This window comes from Cetorhinus maximus, chromosome 8 (assembly GCF_964194155.1).
Source record: "Cetorhinus maximus chromosome 8, sCetMax3.hap1.1, whole genome shotgun sequence".
Taxonomy (NCBI): Eukaryota; Metazoa; Chordata; class Chondrichthyes; order Lamniformes; family Cetorhinidae; genus Cetorhinus; species Cetorhinus maximus.
In genome coordinates this window covers 69,138,665-69,158,346 of record NC_135886.1, presented here as the reverse complement: position 1 = coordinate 69,158,346, position 19,682 = coordinate 69,138,665, and the positions used below count along the sequence as shown (strand labels likewise).

The 19,682-nt window shown below is 45.9% G+C and overlaps 1 protein-coding gene across 1 annotated transcript in view; it reads left to right on the top strand.

The window, feature by feature from the left end:
• The window catches only part of tex11 (testis expressed 11), a 201,773-nt gene that overhangs the window by 132,050 nt on the left and 50,041 nt on the right, over window positions 1-19,682 (top strand). The window contains exons 21-24 of the mRNA XM_078546158.1: window positions 638-648; window positions 5,192-5,246; window positions 8,710-8,780; window positions 14,281-14,397. Of these exons, the coding sequence (XP_078402284.1) occupies window positions 638-648; window positions 5,192-5,246; window positions 8,710-8,780; window positions 14,281-14,397 (254 nt within the window). The remainder of the gene's footprint in view (window positions 1-637; window positions 649-5,191; window positions 5,247-8,709; window positions 8,781-14,280; window positions 14,398-19,682) is intronic.

The following is a 19,682-nucleotide window of genomic DNA, read 5'->3' as shown; positions in this document are numbered from 1 at the left end:
GATCAGAGTGATTTTCGTCAAGGAGGGGGCCTTAACATGCCAAGGATTTGGAGGCGAGCCTCCATCATGCCATCTAGCTCCTGACACGTAGATCAACTGAGAGAGGGTTTGGGCGAGCAATATTAAGGAAGCACATGGCAGAGAGACCCTACAGACTCTGGCATTGCCCAAGTACCATGGGCATTGTCAACTCAGGAGGTGGGTCCGCCAGCGAGGAGAACCTGAGAGAGAAGAAGGCGTAACCACATGGACCTGGATAGCAGCAACCTCATGTCCAACTGGAGGGGCAACCTTGGGATAAGAAAGCAGCAGAATGCCACAGAGGGACCCACAGTCAGTTACTAGCGCGGTAAAGATATCACGCAATGGGGGCATGCAGAGGATGAGCTACCTCCAGATTTGGAGGTGTCGTTTTGCCATCTTTTCCATCCTAATTCTTTGTGCCATGATGACGGGAGAGCTGAACTCCAATGGCATTGATGGTCACTGGCCCTAAATTTCTGTGCTTCTAGTTCATTCAAAGCACCCACTGGAGACATGTGACATCTCCCAATCAACTGTACATCATAGAATGAAGGTGGTGACTGATACCTTTTCAGGAGGACCAGCCAACACATACAATATCAAACTCATCCAGTCAGTCTGAGAGTGCCAGAGGAGTTGGTGCCATCGCTGGATTCCTCTAGGTGCAAGGTGTGCTAGATGCATGCATGTGGCCAGCAAGGCCTCCTAAGGCCATCCAACCACCTTCACTAACAGGAAGGAATTCCATTCAATTCCATCAGTGTGCAACTAGGTTGCGACCACCACCAGTGGATCCTGCATTTGTGTGCACATTATCTTGGGAGCAACCACGGTGCTAAATTACTGAGGTATTCCCAGCTGCCTGAGCTTTTCACCTCTTCCTCATGCCTTCAAGGATGGATTTTCTGGCAACAAAGGATACCTACTAAAGAGATGGCTGAGGAGGCAAAGGAAGGAGACAACGCGAGCCATACATTGACCCCAGACACCATTGAGCAAACCATAGGTCCCCTGAAGATGAGATTCAGGTGCCTGATTGCTCTCTTGGGTGCTTTAATATGCCTCCTAGCAAGTGTTTCCGGATCATGATTCGCTCTGCAGAAGGGAGATGCTCTAGCCACTGAGTAATTAGTGAAGCGTGAGGCAACCTCAGGAGGAGGAGGAAGTTGATGACCAGTAGCAGCATCTGTAAAGGCATGAGGGACCGCATAGAGGATGCCATAACATTGCTACAGGGGAGGCTTGGCAGACGCTCATGCATACATGATTCAGATGACCCATCCCACAGCATCCATCCTACCAAATAAAGGTCCACCTTCAACCTTCATTGTTGCCATTCACCTCAGCTGCAGGCCCAGTCTTCCTCACCCAGTGCCACATGATAGTGTTTCTTGGCAGGCCAAAAGACGACCAGACATGCCATGGCCCCTCCCAAACAGCTCTTGGGGCATGTCACGGTAGTCCTGCACTCCGGAGCGCTTCCAACAAGGGATGGAAATGTTTTTACCACAATCAACAATGGTTTCATAATCATCATTAAACTTCTAATTCCAGATTTTTATTGAATTCAAATTCTACCATCTGCCATGATGGGATTCGAACTCGCCCAGTCCAATTACAAAACCGCTATGCCACTGCCTCCCCAAACATATTACAAACTTACTCTGATACAAACAGGAACACCATAACTACCTATTCACCCATGAAGTCCAAATGCATCTAGTGTGTTTCCTTAATTATTTTATTGGTGTTCCTACGTGGTGCTCTGCCTTCACTGCCAGCTTTGATGGAGGCAGGCTGCTGAACTTGCTGCCCTATGGCCTTGGATGACCTTGGTGGCATCCCTCTAGCTGCCTGAGGCCTGGCATGCTGAGGGACTACTGCAAAGGTGCAGGAGCCTTCTCAGTCACTGCAGCAACTTTAGCTACTGATGTCCATGGCAGAGGTGCTGAGAGCGCCCCGAGAGGAGCCCCTAGATGCAGAAGGCAGCCACTCCCCCTCCCTCGCAAGGCACACTTGTGACAGGCACCCTGCTGATCTGAAATGGACTGGGCCCTGGTGCAGACGATCAGGTTCCTCGTCCCGGTCTTGCTTTGCCACTGCTGAATAGAGCTCACGAACAAGGCAATGGCATGCAGGTCTGGGTGCAACTCAGTTCTGAATACTAATGAAAGTGAAGGTTCACCTGGGGAGTGCAGCCAGAGCCAAGTCCACAGTACCACGGCTGGCTCAGCTGTACATGGGAGCACAAAGAAGACTGGAAGAGCAATAGTGATAGGAGATTTGATTTTAGGAGAATAGACAGGTGTTTCTGTAGCTGCAGACATGATTCCAGAATGGTATGTTGCTTTCTTCGTGCCAGGGTCAAGGATACCACTGAATGGTTGCAGAGCACCCTGAGGGGGGGGAGAGTAAACTGCTAGTAGCAGTCGTGGTCCACATCGGTAGTAACAACATAGGTAGAATGAAGGGATGTGGCCTTACATTCAGAATTTAGGGAGCTTGGTAGGAAATTAGCAAGCAGGACCTCAAAAGTGGTAATCTCCGTGTTACTCCTGGTACCATGTGCAAGTAAGTGTTGAAATAGGATAGTGCAGATGAATGCATGGCTGGAGGGATGGTGCAGGAGGGAGGGCTTTTGTTTCTTGGGACATTGGGATCAATTCTGGGGAAGATGGGACCTGTACAGGCTGGACAGATTGCATCTAAACAGAACTGGGACCAATTTCCTTTTGGGGCTAATGCTATTGGGGAGGGCTTTAACTAACTTGTCGGGGTATGGGAATCAAGAGGTAATACTAGAGAGGGATACCAAGGTGCAAATAATATTTGGAGAGACAAATGGTATGAGAAGAGGAAGTAGTAAGGTATTGGGTGGGTTCAGCGTAAGAGGGAAAATAATAAAATCTAAATTAGGGTTACAGTGTATGTATGTGAATGCGCGGAATGTGGTAAATAAGATTGATGAGTTGCAGGCGCAGATGGTCACGTGTAAATATGATGTGGCGATAACAGAAGCCTGGTTCAAAGGAGGACAGGACTGGGTTTTAAACATTTTTGGATAGAAGGCGTTCAGGAAAGATAGGAATGGAGGAAGGGTGGCGGTATTGATTATTGGCGGCATTGCAGTGCTGGTGAGAGAGGGTGTCTCAGAAGGGTTAAGGACAGAATATATTTGGCTAGAGCTAAGGAATAAAAACGGTGCAATTACTTTGCCCTGTGTAGTCTACACACTGAGTGTAGAGTGGACAATGACACTGCAGCCATCCACAGACTGTAGATCATATATGTCTGTGGTTCTCAGTTTTGTTTTGGCACAGAGTTTTTAGTTTTGGCAACTGAGGTTAAAGAGTTTTCCACCTAGGCTTATTTAATACTAACCCCAGAGGGCAGTGAATAGTCACTGTCAGGTAGATTGTAAATAGTATGGGGGCTATCACACAGCTTTGCATGACCCCAGTCCAGATCTTGACGGTATCTGTTTTAGTTCTTCCACTCAAGATATTTGCAATCATGTCATCTTGAAGCATTTGCAGGATTGTGATCAAATTTCTTGGACATCCAAATCTTTGGAGCATAATCCACAGAGCCTTGGGTTTTACTGAGTGAGATGCTTTGGTCAGGTCGATGAATGCAATGAAGAGTTCCTGGTGTTGTTCACAACATTTTTCTTGGATTTGTCTGGCAACAAAGACCATGTCAGAGATTCCTCTGGAAGGTGCAAAGCCACATTGTGTCTTTGGGAGGATTTCCTCAACCACAGGAGGTAGGTGATTCAGGAGGATAGCTTGCCAGAATTTTTCCTGCTATGGACAAGAGGGAAATACATTGATAGTTTCCACAGCATGATTTATCTCCCTTCTTGAAAATAGTTACAATTGCCATATTCCTGAAGTTCTTTTCTGCCCAAGTCCGTAGGATGAGCCCATGGAATCTTGATGTGAGCAAAAGCCTACCTACAGTTGATGCCCATTGCTGAAATTTGTAAACCTTCATTAAGAAAATTTGAATAAATGTGAATAAAGTTTGTAATTAAAACAAGGTCGGTCAGCGTTTGGAAAGTGAAAATATAGGTTAATCACTTTGGGTACAACGCTTTCAGAGTCTGATGAACAATTTCTAGCTGACCTTGCAATTTATTTCTGGCTTTTTTATTTCTGCTTCATATTTCCTGTGTTTCATTTTTTCCTCTCATCTCCAGCTTACAGTTAATGTGACTTTGTTGCTGTGATAAATTATTGGTATATTTGCAGTTGGGATATTGTAAGTAAGTAATTCATAATTGGCAGTTTTTAATTTTTCTGAGGTATTTTATGTGCCTATCACAGTTTCTATCCCATTGGTGTACTATGGCTAAAAGGCTTTAGAGGATGGCCTTTCCCCATTGCATCTTTGCAGCGACTACCCCAAACTTTAGTGTATCCCTCAGCACATAGTTCTCGACCTTGGAATGTGCCAGACCCACAATTTTCGGGCAGACTTAAGAGCGTCTTTCACTGAATTGAAGGTCCTCCAGCAGCAGTTGATACTTGTCTCGATGTGCATCCTTGGAAAAAGCCCGTAGAGTCCTGAGTAACAGAACTGCTTTGGATGAACCTCGACAAAAACCACTGCATCTCTTTCCAGACTTCCTTTGCAAAGGTACGTTCCAGAAGGAGGTGGACGATGATCGCTTCCCCACTGCAACCACTTCAAGGGCAGCGTGCGGTGGTACTGAGACTTAGGGCAAGCATGAAGAATCTGACGGGGAGTGCCATACTCACCACCAGCCAAGCTGCTCTTGGTGCTTGTTGAAAAATTCTAGTGATGAAATATTTTGCCAAATGACTTTGACAATCTGCTCAAGGAACCATCCAACAAGGGTCCACCATCTCCTTTTTGCATAAGGCCTTGAGGGGCTGTTATGTACAGGCCACTGTCCTTGAGACATATGCTTGACATGGAATGTATATTGTAAATATCACATATATTGCAATTGTTTTGAGGTACTCAGAGAGCAACATGTAGTATGGTGAAAAATTGAATTTTTTTTGCACTTTCTGTAATATTCAATATGAAAAGCTTCAGAATGTACTTAAACAAATTTTATGAACAAAGTTTTGTTGTATAAAAATTAATTGTCCTTTTTTTAACAGCTCATAAGAAACTAATAGGTCAGCTGGTCGAGGGAAAGATGACTGTTGAGCTGAAAAGTAGCGAAGCAAATTGGTTTCGAAAAATAGGTAAAAGAATGTTATTGTTGAATTCTAAGTGATAAACGTGTACCTTTGAATACTAGGGAAACGTCATTATCTGAAGGCTAAGACCTGAAAAAATATCAAAACTTTTTCACTAAAAGACCATTGGAGCATTTAACTATTTACATTCTTTGTTATTTTGGTCACTCGCTTTCAATCATGTTATGTAGTACAGGTGTTTATATATTGTGCTAAATGTATTAAAGAAGAAAGGGAGTGAAATTCAGCTCCAGTTGGGCAACGGAAAGGAAAACCAGACTGGATTATGTCTAACTGGTAGCCAGTTTCACCACTGCCTGTTTTGAGCCCCCACAGATGGGTTTCAGACAGCGTATGGGCTTCTCGCTCAGGCAGGCAAGAAATATCATTGATATTCAAATTTAGGGTTCATTGACATACTTCAGGGCCTGATTACATTTTAACTGGCAACAGTGATTTTGACTCCAAGAGCCAACCTGGCCAGGGAAATCTGGTGGGAGGATCAACAGGACAACAAAGGAACTGAAAAAGTAGAATTATTTTATTTGTTTATTTCATGTCCTCTAGGAGTCATTCATTGGTGCAATGACAATCATCGTACTTCTCAACTTTGACATAGTTGAGTATGTTATTCTCCTCCAGCATCTTTCCTGTATTGTCCAGGCGGCAGAAAAATGTTACCAAGCCAAATGGCTTATTATTTATAGTTTACGGGGAAACAAAATAAAAGCACCTTAATTACTTATCAACTTTTAAAGAAACTTTTGGCTGACTACACTGTTAAAGCACAGCATTTAAATGTAATATTTCTTCCAAAAAACATTTGTGGAAAAATGGGCTAGAGATCCCAAAACGTAACATTCAAGATGTATTATTGGTCTGGAACTGCACATGCAACACCTGAAGGAATTTCTGTTGTCATAAAAGCCTATTTTCCTATCCTATTCCACCACATATTGGGCCAGAATCTGTCTCTTCAGCATCCCACTGTTCAGTGAAATTGCCCAAAAGTGATGTTGGGTGTACAATACGTCCTCCCAAGTCCCAGCTCCCAAAATTATGTTGCCATTGTGAGCAAAATTAAAATGGGCCCTCAAGTGTTCTAAATTGACTCTAGTCCAAGGTGCTGACCGCCTCCACTTAATTCACTAGAGCCAAGTTAGAGAAAGGCTACATTGTCACCTCGACTACAGCTCCTCACACCCCGCTTCCTGTAAGGATTCCATCCCATTCTCTCAGTTCCTTCGCCTCCGTCGCATCTGTTCTGATGATGCTACCTTCAAAAACAGTTCCTCTGACATGTCCTCCTTCTTCCTTAACCGAGGTTTTTCATCCACGGTCGTTGACAGGGCCCTCAACCGTGTCCGGCCCATCTCCCGCGCATCCGCCCTCACGCCTTCTCCTCCCTCCCAGAAACATGATAGGGTCCCCCTTGTCCTCACTTATCACCCCACCAGCCTCTGCATTCAAAGGATCATCCTCTGCCATTTCCGTCAACTCCAGCATGATGCCACCACCAAACACATCTTCCCTTCACCCCCCCGGCGGCATTCCGTAGGGATCGTTCCCTCTGGGACACTCTGGTCCACTCCTCCATCACCCCCTACTCCTCAACCCCCACCTATGGCACCTCCCCATGCCCATGCAGAAGATGCAACACCTGCCCCTTCACTTCCTCTCTCCTCACCCTCCAAGGGCCCAAACACTCCTTTCAAGTGAAGCAGCATTTCACTTGCATTTCCCCTAACTTAGTCTACTGCATTCGTTACTCCCAATGCGGTCTCCTCTACATTGGAGAGACCAAACGTAAACTGGGCGACCTCTTTGCAGAACACTTGCGGTCTGTCCGCAAGAAAGACCCAAACCTCCCTGTCGCTTGCCATTTTAACACTCCACCCTGCTCTCTTGCCCACATGTCTGTCCTTGGCTTGCTGCATTGTTCCAGTGAAGCCCAACGCAAACTGGAGGAACAACACCTCATCTTCCGACTAGGCACTTTACAGCCTTCTGGACTGAATATTGAATTCAACAACTTTAGATCTTGAACTCCCTCCTCCATCCCCACCCCCTTTCCGTTTCTTCCCCCTCCCTTTTGTTGTTTCCAATAGTTTATATAGATTTTTCTTGTCCCACCTATTTCCATTATTTTTAAAGCTATACCTGTAATGCCCTGTCAGTCTTTCCACCCCACCCCCACTAGAGCTGTACCTTGAGTGTCCTGCCATCCATTCTTAATTAGCACATTCTCTTCGATAATATCACCACCTTCAACACCTCTTTGTTCCTTTGTCTGTGACATGCTCCTATCACTGCTTGCTTGTCCCTACAACCATCCACCCCCCAACTTCTCTCTCCCCCTCCCCCCCCCAACCTTAAACCAGCTTATATTTCACCCCTCTCCCATTTTTACTTAGTTCTGTTGAAGGGTCATGAGGACTTGAAACATCAACTCTTTTCTTCTCTGCCGATGCTGCCAGACCTGCTGAGTTTTTCCAGGTAATTCTGTTTTTGTTTTACATTGTCAGTGTTTGGCTTATGTAAACTGGTGCAGAATTCAGTTGCATTGCATTAATTATGAATGAGCTGAAGGCATTTATCTTATTTGCACAAAGAATGCTTTCAATAATTTATTATCTAAAACAAAAATGTCTTTATCTTGAAGCATACTTGAAAGTGTTTTTTTGATTTCCTCTTGATTTATTTAGTATTTAATATATCATTTTAAAAAACGTTCTCACTTCAGTGGTCTCCTCGGACCATTTCTTGCCAAATGGCAGTCAAACAGCCAGCTTCCAGGCTTAGCTACATTGCTTTGTAATCAGATCCCAGAATGCTAATAATCTAATGTTAAGTGACATTAAAAAGACAGATGAATTGAACCGTATGTAATGACCTACACACCTGACAGCTCCAAAAGTAAGGCCACCTTTATCTGGCCTTGTGACCACTGGCAATAGCAGAGTAAAAAAAGAAAATTTGGTGGCTTACCAGTAGCCACTTGTGAAAAATCATGTTAACTTTATTAGTTGTGTAGTTCAAAACTGGGCCCAGTGCCACAAAAGATAATTATTATTCTGACATTTTAAATTTTGTTCAGTGTTAAATTATGCTGGCAGCAACGTATGAATCAAGAAGTAATTGCAAACTTGCTGAAAATAGGTTTACCAAAAATGGCAAATTTAGGCCTGAAGTTATGCTATTACACGTCTTATAGCAATTTCTGCTGCATACTGAAAGCCACTATCACTGTCACGGTTGAGTGGATTGTTTTGGATATGCTGCACAGGCGAGAACGTGGGCTGAAAGAATTCGGTATCATTGGAATATCAATAAATATCACTAATCCATGAAATGATCAGTTACAATTTTTTTTTGTTATAGTAACATCAGCTAAAAAGTTAATGGAACTAAATGGATTTAAAAATATATAAGTATTATCAATGATATCCATGTTTTTTATATTTATAAGCCTGGAATTTAGCTCTGCAGTGTGAGGACTGCCCAAGCAGAATGAGGGAGTTTTTCACTCTTTCTTATCAGGTGTGTACAAACTGTATTTTTAATATTTTATACTGTTCCATTCAAATAAAGAATTTAGATTAATCTGAGATGATTAGTGAACTAAACTTTAAAAAAAAGTATGCAATTGTGATATCAATACAGTGGATGAAAATGATGCAGCTCCAAGTACCCATGCAGTAATGCCTATTTTCTTCACACGTTGTAATTCATCGTTGATGAACTAGATATGCAAGTAGAAAAATCTAGTCCCTTGAAGCGACTTTTCAACACGAGTGTTAGTTAGTCTGTTTGGCGTTGTCCACAATAAGTCAGGATAGGGTACAGAAGAACTGAGGGTAGAGATGTTTGGTTTTGCTTTGGACTGAAGCTTAAGACAACATATCTGAACATAATTGGGTGGAATAGTCCGGTTCCGTTGGTGGCGAGCATCATGGCAGACGGGGGGAGGGGTGTGAATTCGGCGTGGGGGCAAAAACCGGTTTCACACCAGCATGAAATCACAGCGGGATCTTCTGATGGTGTCCGCCATGGCAGGACGCAAATCCCGCTGGGGGCCAGCGTCAATATGAATAGCATCCCACTAATGGATGCAAAGTAAGGCCTGACCAGAATCGTCCCCCCACGGTAGATTTACTGTTATGCTGGCGGGAAAAATGCTGGCTCAGAATGTGTCTGGACCAGCGGGATGTGCAGAAGGCAGGACTAACCTTTAGGGCCCTGCTCAGATCACACATATCCAAGGAGAAGAAGATGCTGCCACCCTACAGTTACCAGACCCTGGAGGCACACATGCATCACATGCTGGATGGATCATCATGCACATGGCTCCGCCGCAAAGCAGCTGTCAGAAGTGGGAGGTCTCCGGTGATGTCTCAGAACTTCACGGTCTTAGCAAGTGGAGGGGTGGGGAGAGGAAGATATACCGGGGAGTGGGGAGTACAGGGGGAGGAGGGTGTAAAGAGGGAGAATGCTGCAAGCGGGGAGGTAGGTGTGAGGAAGGGCATTTGGGAGGGTGTTGGGGAAGGTGTCCAGGCAGATGAGTTGGGGGGGAGGGAGTAAACGGGTGGGGGGTGGAAATGTCCAGGTGAATGTGCAAGGGAGAGGTCTCTGGAGTCAATGACTGCCTCGGTGGAGTGAACTGAGGGTGGGTGTGGTAGGGAGGATTGGCGAGTGTGAGAGGGAGCCAGTAGGGTGGAAGGGTGAGGGGGCATTGGTAACAGTAGTAGGGGTGGTGAGGACTTAGAAATAGACACAGTCCTTGGGTTGGAAGGGGGGGTCAATGTGCACAGGGGTAGGATTTCCAAGAAGATAGGGAACGTGCATGTTCACCTGGACATCCTGGAATTACAACAGTTTAGGTTGGTAGGTGACGGTGGGGAGGTGGAAGGTGCTGCCGAGGTGGGGTCAACAGTGAAGGGAGAAAGAACATGGGTGACTAGGAGAGGGAGCCTACAAGAAACTTGATTACGACCATGTTTTTCAAATTGAAAGTGAGTGGAGCCTCATGTTGGACAGGCACAGGTGCTGCATAGGAGTGCCGTCAGTGGGTGGGCAGAGATGCAGGTCAGCTCAGATGGACAACTGAAAAAGAACCCCAGCAGGTAGCATTGAAAATGCTCAGGACAGTGAGATGAGTGTAATGGATGAAGGCTCACTGAATGTGGGAGAGTGGTTGCACAAGGCTCCGAAAGGCCCTGCACCGCACACACTTCTCCCTCCAGATTCACTTGTGGTCCGGCTGCATGCAGCTGAACTGCTAGTGGGGGGCGGGGGCGGAGGGGAATGCAGGGGGAGGACTCGTGAAACCCGTCAGTGAAGCTGAAGGACAACATTACACATTATTCAGTAAAAGCAAATGTATTTTCAGATTATAAAGTGACAAAATGTGTTCACCCATGCATATGATCAGAATTTCTTAACTTTTCTAGGCCTACCACTGCTGCTAGGTGCTGCCCTGACACCCGCAGAAGGGGCCGAGACAGCCTGTGCAATAGTTGGCCCTGTTGCCTCTGATAACTTTGGCGTAGGTCCTCTGGAGAGCCAAAGCCTTGAGGGCTTGCTTTGACTGTCCTCCTGTGGGCCAGCTGCTCCCTCTGCAGTGACAGGATGAGGTTGAGGTGGGTCACAGGTAAAGAGGACTCAGAGGGAGCGGACAGCCTCAGATTCCTGAGTGGATGACCCAGGGGAGACCAGCTGATGCACCTCCTCCCTTCAGGTTTCTGAGGGCCTCAGCCTGACTCCTTGAGGGAAAGGAGCACCTGGAGGAACATTAAGGTGCCCTGTTTCTCCCTCGCGTTGCCACTGCATGAACTCACCCATGGCTACCGCGATGGAGTGCAGGTCTGTGCGCATCTCTGCATTCTGCTGGACCAGGGTCTCCATGGCATCTGCCATCCTTCCCATGGAGACCCCCATGCACGCACATGTGGGCACCACTTCAGCAGAGAGCAGCCAGATGCACTTCTCCGTCTCTCCATTCAGGGCTTCCAACAACTGTATGATGTTCCCCCACCTTCTGCTGACTCTTCATGATGAATTGCAAGGCCAAATCCAGAGGCTCGTCATCTGACTCGGACCTCACAGATGCCTCTTCCCCAGCAGTTCTTCGAGCGCCAGGGAACTCGCCTGAACCTGCCTCCTCCTGCTGCGGACATGTGTCCGTGCGGTGACCACCAGATTATGAACTCAAGCCTGCCGCAAGGTCTAGGTCCCATTGAGGTCTGTGTCTGTGATGGTGGAGGGTGTGGGTGAGCACCGTGATGGGTCTTTAACGGTGTTGCCTTCAGGGTCCTCATCCGAGGTGCTGTTGGTGCTGGGGTCGGGGTCAAGGTTGCCCAAGGACGACATGTCAGATGTGCCTGGGTCAGAAAATGGAGATTACTTGTGCTTGGCAGCTGCGTTGAACACAGAACAGTGAACTCAGTAATGTTGAGAGAGGGATGATGTGGTGCAGTATCCTCATGTGGATGTTCGCCGCCGACCTCACCGTTGCTACAGGATCGGTCTCCGTTCTCTCTGGTCAGTTCTAACTCATGTCTCTTGATCAGAGTGAGGACCTGGATGTCGGGCACTCCACCCTCGGCCTGGGACCTCTTCCATTGATTATGCAGGACAAGCTTGAGCACAAAGACAGGTGGAGAGAGTGTGAGCAAGGCACATGCCAGGCCAAACGAGAAGCATGCTAGGCGTGCATGTGCTGAGTGGAGCCATGGATGGGATGAGAAGGCTATCTCCAGAGGAGATGAAGCCAGATGGAGACGTGAGGGTGTATGTGAGAGGTGATGTCCCTCAAGCTGGCACTGAATGGGTGATAAACGTGCAAATGGCTGAGTTGAGATTGATGAGATGGTTGACTTAACCTAGCTGCACAGATGAGATCATTCATCCTTTTTCTGCACTGGATGGCAAACCCTCTTGTGTGTAGCATTGGCACTGCCACCACCTCCCAAAATCAAGTGGTGAGACTATTAGGCCTCCTGCAGCTAGAGCTGGATTAGAGAACATCACAGCAGGCCTTCACAACTTCCAGAAGGTGCCCCAGAGATGCCTGCACTCTTCTTGGCTTTTGGGGCCATGTCTTCATTGGAGCAGCCCTGAGAACTCTGTGCACAGCTGCAGTTTAAGTTTTTTTAAATTCATTCATGGGATGTGGTTGTTACCGGCTAGGCCAGCATTTATTACCAATCCAATCCCTAATTGCCCTTGTTTAGGGAGCATTTTAAGAGTCAACCACATTGCTGCAGGTCTGGAGTCACATGTAGGCCAGACCAGGTAAGGATAGCAGATTTCCTTCCCTAAAGGGTATTAGTGAACTGGATGGGTTTTTACAACAATTGTCATCATCAGACCCTTAATTCCAGATTTTTATTGAATTCAAATTTCACCATCTGCTGTGGTGGGATTCGAGCCCAGGTCCCCAAAGCATTATCCTGGGTCTCTGGAATACCAGTCCAGTGACAATACCACTATGCTACCACACTTAGTGCAAATCTGGGACAATCTTGTCATTTGACTTGGAGTGAAAGGTGATTACTGGGTTAAAGTTGGTTTTGGAATGGATGTGATTAAGGAGAATGTCACAGGAACTGAGGAAAGGGTTTGGATTGGGAGTGGAAAGAAGTCATGGAGACTGAGGCTTTCACTGGAACCAAGGCAAATAATTGTGGAAAAACTCTAGCTGCAATTGTGGGGAGAGTAGGGAGTGGGAATTAAGGCCAAAGAGTTGTATTAGTAAGAGCCGAAAGAGAAGAAAACATTCTGAGAAAGGAGCCAGAATTTTAAAATACAATTACTTAGGGAGCAGGGCTGGGATGAGGTGGAAGAGCTGATCCAACGTGAAAAAAATGCTTTTGAAATGGGAACTGAGGAAAAATGGTAGTACTAGAAAGCTGCAGAAAAGCTATCTTTTTTTGTAAAATTGTCTGGCTAACGTGATCTGTAGGCAAGAATGAGGGCTGGGAACAAGCTAAAGAGAAAAGTCTTATTCTGAAGAATAGGACTTGGAAAGGGACAAGGATTGGTGCCATATTTTTTTTAAAAAGCCTCCTAATTCCTGGGGCCAAAGCACAGAGCCATTTTAAAAGAGGGAGTGGGAGGATAGGGTAAAGGATGCCAAGTGCCAGAGGTTTTGTGCAGGGCAGTCCAGAAGAGGGGTAAAAGAAGCTAAGTGCTAAAGGTTTTGTGCAGGGCAGTTCAGAAGAGTCGCAAAAAAGAGAGTCCAAAATGAGACCGTCCTCCTCCCACTCAATGCTTATCTTCTGATAGTGACAAGTCAATTGGATTCCTACTCATTCCATATGTGACCATAGACTTTGTATCCAAGACACAATGTGTTAATCTTAATAAATCTGTAAATCCACTTACAAACACCAGCCAGTAACTAGTTCAGTCGCTAGCCTTCATAGTAAATATGAAGAAACATTACACAATGCCTTTGATGCTGGTCTGGAGTTAGACTAGAAATACTAAGCACTTATTTTTGAAATAAAGGACTGTTGAAAGAGTCTGAAGGAGTTTTTGTTTTTTCCAATCCAATGAAGAGGTTCACTTATCTTTCAGTTTCAGAGCCTATCTCTGGAAAGTCATCTTACCTTTTCTGCTTTCAGATGCTGGTGGACCTGCTGTGCATTTTCAATAGTTTTGGTGTTCTTGGGACACTGTTTTCTATTGCACTATTTCTTGAATGGATGAGGTTCTGAACAACAGATCAGCTGAATAGGCAGGACTGTAAACGAGAAAGAGAAAATATTCACACTGTACAGTTAATCATTTTAAAGTGCCATTACTATTGAAAACTATCATATTGTAATTGATTATTTAAATATAAAGAGATGAAACTCAATTTTGAAGTCATGGAAAGGGAAATTAGGCGGATTGTATAATGGGCAGCTGATTTGCTGCCATCCATTTTGTACAACCACCACCACCCCACCCCTCACTTTCCCCACCACCAAAGTTTGAATTATTGTTTGTTCTTTCTGATCTTTGCGCAGGGCCTGTGTTTCATATTTCTCTTTAGCTTTCACAGATGGTCCCAGTTGACAAGGCTGTTCTCATTGGTCAAAAGACTTGTTTATTAATGGCCGCAGCAGCTAGCCTGGAGATCAGTCGAAAAGCGCCAAATACTTCAGAGCAGGTGAGGCAGGCTTACACTTGGGAGTGTAGCTGTATCAACACAGTATAAATTGTAAACTACATGCAAAAAATTAAATCTACCAGACTAATCAGGTACATCAATTAATGTCAGAAAAAATTATGCTGACTTTTCTGAGATTTAATAACTCACCACAGCCACTCAACATATATAGAACCTGTTCACCATTTAGATAAACTATGAAACTTTGGTTTCAAAATTTGTGAGTGACTCCAAATTGTCATTTATTAATTTTGAGGAAGATTAGAACAAAATACTGGAAGGCAATAAACTTGCAGAATGTTGGGTAATTGTCAAATGAACGTCAACATAGATAAGTAGAATATGGCAGATGCTGGAAACCTGAACTAAAAATGCTGGAATGGAGAAAGAAACAAGGCAGAATATTACAGTAGTGCAGACGACTTGCCACCTCTTCCCAACCAGAAGCAAAGTTGGCATGGAGCTGACTTGGTCCATACCAGCCTACTCCACAGCCACAACGTGTTGCGGACGGGCTAAATAAAATAGGGGCATGGGGGAGGAAGTCCTGCCTTCAGGAGCTGTTGGCCAATCTGATTGGCTGGCAGCCCCAGCAGCGCCAAGAGCACATTCGTGGACGCTGCCGGGTTTGCAACCAGGAACAAGAAGAACAAGCAATGGACCCCGGAGCATGGTAAGTCCAGGGTATTGGGCAGGGAGGTTTAGGGAGAGGAGTGGGGGTGGTGTGTTTAATGGAGCAGATGTGTAGAAGAAAGTGGGGGTACTATCTTAGAGGGGCTGCCCCCTAACCCACAAAGGCCAGCCCCCGAATATGGTACCTCCCTTACTTTCCATCCTTTGAAACACTTTTCTAAAAAAGCAGCCTGCCCACTCCCGCCTGATTGCCCACGCCAACCGTTTTATGGCATGGGCAGCATATTTTGGGGGTCAATTGGCTTGATAACGAGCTCAGTTGACCCTTGATTATTTATTTAAATATGGTGGGCAGGCTGCCAATTTCAGGGGTGGGTGGGAAGGTGGTGGAATGAGCACCTGCCCTATAATGTGCCCCCCACACTGAAAAACGCAGCTCAGAGTTAATGGGCCAGATTTTTTGCTCCTGAGGCACGTGCGCAGAGTTGGGAAATTTTCCGGCTTGCTGAACCTGCCTCGGGAAAAACTCTGTCTCGAATGACCAGATTTTCCCTCTAGTTGGGGGGCACTGGCGTGATGGAGTTGGGCCCTGGGTATTGAGCATGTCTCAGACAGGCTATAAAGCACAACTTGTAAGAGTTCCTCCTGTGAGGCAGGAAGTAGATGAGAGCAATGCTGTGCCTGGGAGGAGGCATTGATCAGAGTTGTCCAACTGGTTGATGACACTGGAAGAGATGACCCATCATGGGCCTTCCATAGGACATTTTAGAGATTACTGCTGCCTATTCACTCTGTAATGAAGAAACACCCTTTACAAAGTTAAGGCTTGAAAGGCTTCACAAGACACAGCCATGCAGTTGGCAGCATCAACTGCTCACGACATTCTGTATTGACTAAGATTAACGTAATGCCTCAGGGATGACTGATAGATACCACATTTGGCAGGAACCTTTGCCCTTCCACCTCCCTCTTTCCACCCATTTCTCAGTGCAGCTATGCAACTGAGCCTTGCTCATGACCCTCAGAGCAGTGTGACTCAGAGGGAACAGGTCTGCAGGTTAGTTTGTGTTTGTGTCATCTGTGAGTGAAAGGAAACAGAGGTTCAAGTGATGGTTCACATGAATGATGGACCTATGGTGGGAGACTTGGCACATACGTCTATCATTTGGCGGCTTGTATGTTCAAGTCGCTCCTGTAAGTTGCACACAGTTATCGGTAAAAATGTGAATGTACACTGATACACTGCTGTATTCAAGAGATTTTCTTTGACAGCACTATATAATGGGCTAACATCACTCTGTATGTTGTATTTGCAGGACAAAAGGACCCACAATGCCAGGGAGATGGCCGAGACTAAGGGTGGGTCTGTGAGGCTATGGGTGAAACATTGAGCAGGCAGCCATGGAGATAACGAGGGTGCCCTGCCAGCTCATTGTCACGGATGGGGAGTTGCCCATAGTAGGTGCTAAAGTGGGTGTTAGAGGCATTTTGGATCATGGTCTTAATGATGGAGACTATTCTGTAAGTGCATTAAACAGAAATCCTGTTAGTGCACTAAACTGAAGAGGACATTGGTATGAGAGGGAGTGCAAAGGTTGGGCTGCCTGATAAAGCCACTGCAATTATAGCTGAAGGTAATGGTGTGTATCACAACATGCCCCCGCATTGTGAAGGGCGACATCTTCTTACATACTTTTGTATCTCTAACACAGATCCTAGTGCCGCTCTCTCATCACCCTGTCCCGGGGCCACCTCATCCCTCAGGCACCAGGAGGAGAAAGATATCTGAAGAGGCAGTGTCACATCTGACTACCTCTCACTTGGCTAACACAGCTACTAGCACATCAGAGGGATGTAGCGCGTGTGTAGAGTCACGTGGTGAAGGTCATCATACCAGATTGCAGGAGGAGGTGTCTGAGTCAGAGACACCTGTGAGGACAGTTGTAGTGTTCCTGCAGTAGGCATTGAGGTAGGGCCTGAGTTGTCACCTATTGGGAAGAGTCCTTGGAATATCAGCAGCTGATGTGTTGACATCTGGCAGAGTTCCCCGAGGCAATGCGAGCTCATGCGCTTCAAATGGAGGACTCCATTGCGGTGATCTCAGGGGCTCAATTGCATGAACTCCAACCATGAGAGCATGGTCAATCTCATGAAGAGACACATCACTCGGAGTGAATGTAAGAGCAGCATTGTACCCTGCAAACGGTACAAGTTTCACTCAGTAGCCTGGAGCAATCTGCTCAGAATATGAGCGGTGAACTCCATGGAATACAGGAGGAACTGCATTCCCTTAACAAGATATTTGCACTGGTGGCAGAGGTCGCTGGAATGGACTACCACTGCACCCCCAGCAGTCAATTCATGCTGAGCCACCTGAAGACCAACTTAAGGCTGTGGAGGTTAGTGAGGAAGATGTCCAACTCACCAGCCCTTCTGCCAGAGTCCTTGTCAGCACTACATGTCCCAGTGACAATGGCTGCCCTTGAAGAAATGCAGGCTGCAGTCTGTGGTAGGCTCCTAGCGGGTTCATGCACGACAAGGCCAGCCATCAGTCTTCAATGCCATATAGCAGGAGAGATGAGCAGCCTGCCTCCACCTCCTCCAAGGCAACACAGGAGGGTGCTAGGTAGGAGTGTTTGCGAGCACAGGGTGTAGTTGCAATTCAATCACTGATGGGTTCGCCGTGGCTTAATTTCATATCACTTCGTTAACATCACAGTTAAGCAATTGGTAAATACACATATCTATTGCAAAGAATGTTTTGGTCTGTTTTTGTACATTAATACCCTCAATGAGGATGTTAACAGAGAGAATGAAGTTCTTACCATTGGCACTGGAGACTGCATCCTGAAGCTCATTTCTCATTGACGCCATCAGGAGCGAGGATGCGCCCATGCATGTCTGCAGTGGCAGGCTGTTTTCTTATCCAGACCTTCAGATAAAACAGTCGTACTCTAAAGGTTCCGGATTGAGATGCTCCTTGTAGCAATTTATTCTCCATCTATGATTGCTTTTAAAGGAGGATCAGTGATCAGAGTCAGTGATCAAATTCAGTTTATCAGATGAACTTCAAGCATGAGTAATGTGTTTGAAGGCAGTCATTCACACTTGATTGTGGACATTAAAGTGGATTCTCCACATTGCAAGATGCCATGTTTGCTCCAGGTAACCATGCTTCTGTGGTATTTCCATTACAATCGAAGCCTTTGTCTTCTAGGGGATAGAGGCTGTGGGTTCGCAAGGATCCTAGGTGTTTGGCAGCATTGCTCATTCCAGATGTCTCATACTGGTGACACTGGGCGCTGGTGGTGGAAGAATAATGTGGAAGATCGTTGAAGAAATGGCAAACACATGGCATCACCCCACACAATGTGTAGTCGCTACAGTACTGTTGGCACATACAGTCATATCAGAACCACCCGTGACTCCTAAGAAACTGAAGACATCTGTGTCCAGATGCGCCAAGTCCTGGACGACATTCAGGCTTGGGCTGATAAGTGGCAAGTAACATTTGCGCCACGCAAGAACTGGGGAATGATCATCCCCAACAAGAGAGAGAATTAAACCACCTCCCTTTGACATTCAATGGCATTACAATCACTGAATCCGCCATTATCAACATCCTGGGGGGTTACTATTGACCAGAAACCTAACTGGACCAGTGGCATAATAACAGTAGCTGCAGGGTCAGGTCAGACATTGGTAATTTTTTTGTGAATAACTCACCCCCTGACTCCACAAAACCTGCCTTCCATCTACAAAGCATAAGTCAGGAGTGTGATGGAATACTCTCCACTTGCCTGGATGTGTGCAGCTCCAACAACACTCAAGAAGCTCAGCACCATCAAGGACAAAGCAGCCCACTTGATTGGCATCCTCTCTGCCACCTTAACCATTCAGTCCCTCTGCCTCCAGTGCACAATGGCAGCAGTGTGTAGCATCTACAAGATGCAAAGCAGCAACTCACCAAGGCTCCTTTGACATCACTTTCCAAACTCATGACTCCTGCCACCTAGAAGGATAAAAGCAGCAGATGCATGGGAACACCGCCACCTGCAAGTTTCCTCCAAACCATACACCATCCTTACTTGGAATTATATTGCTGTTCCTTCACTGTCCCATGGTCAAAATCCTAGAACTCCCTTCCTAACAACACTGTGGGGTGTACCTGCACCACATGGAATGCAGCTGTTCAAGAAGGTGTCTCACCACCACCTTCTCAAGTGCAATTGAGGATGGACAATAAATGCTAGCATAGCATTTATCATCACATGAAAGAATAAATATAAAGAAAACCTGAAGGTTGTGCCTCTTAAGTCATTTTTCCTACTGGTACTTTTAGCATAGCTAAAGTGGGTCTCGAGTCACATGTAGGCTAGACCAGGTAAGGATGGCAGATTTCCTTCCCTAAAGAACATTAATGAACCAGATGGGTTTGTATGACAATTAACAATGGTTTCATGGTCACTATTACCGAGACCAGCTTTTAAATTCCAGATTATTAGAACATACAATAAGAAATAGGAGCAGGAGCAGGGCTTTGAGCCTGCTCTGCCATTCACTGAGATCATGGCTGGTCTTCTACTTCAACACTATTTTCATGCACTACCCCTATATCCCTTGATGATAAGATTTTTTAAAAACTTGGAATC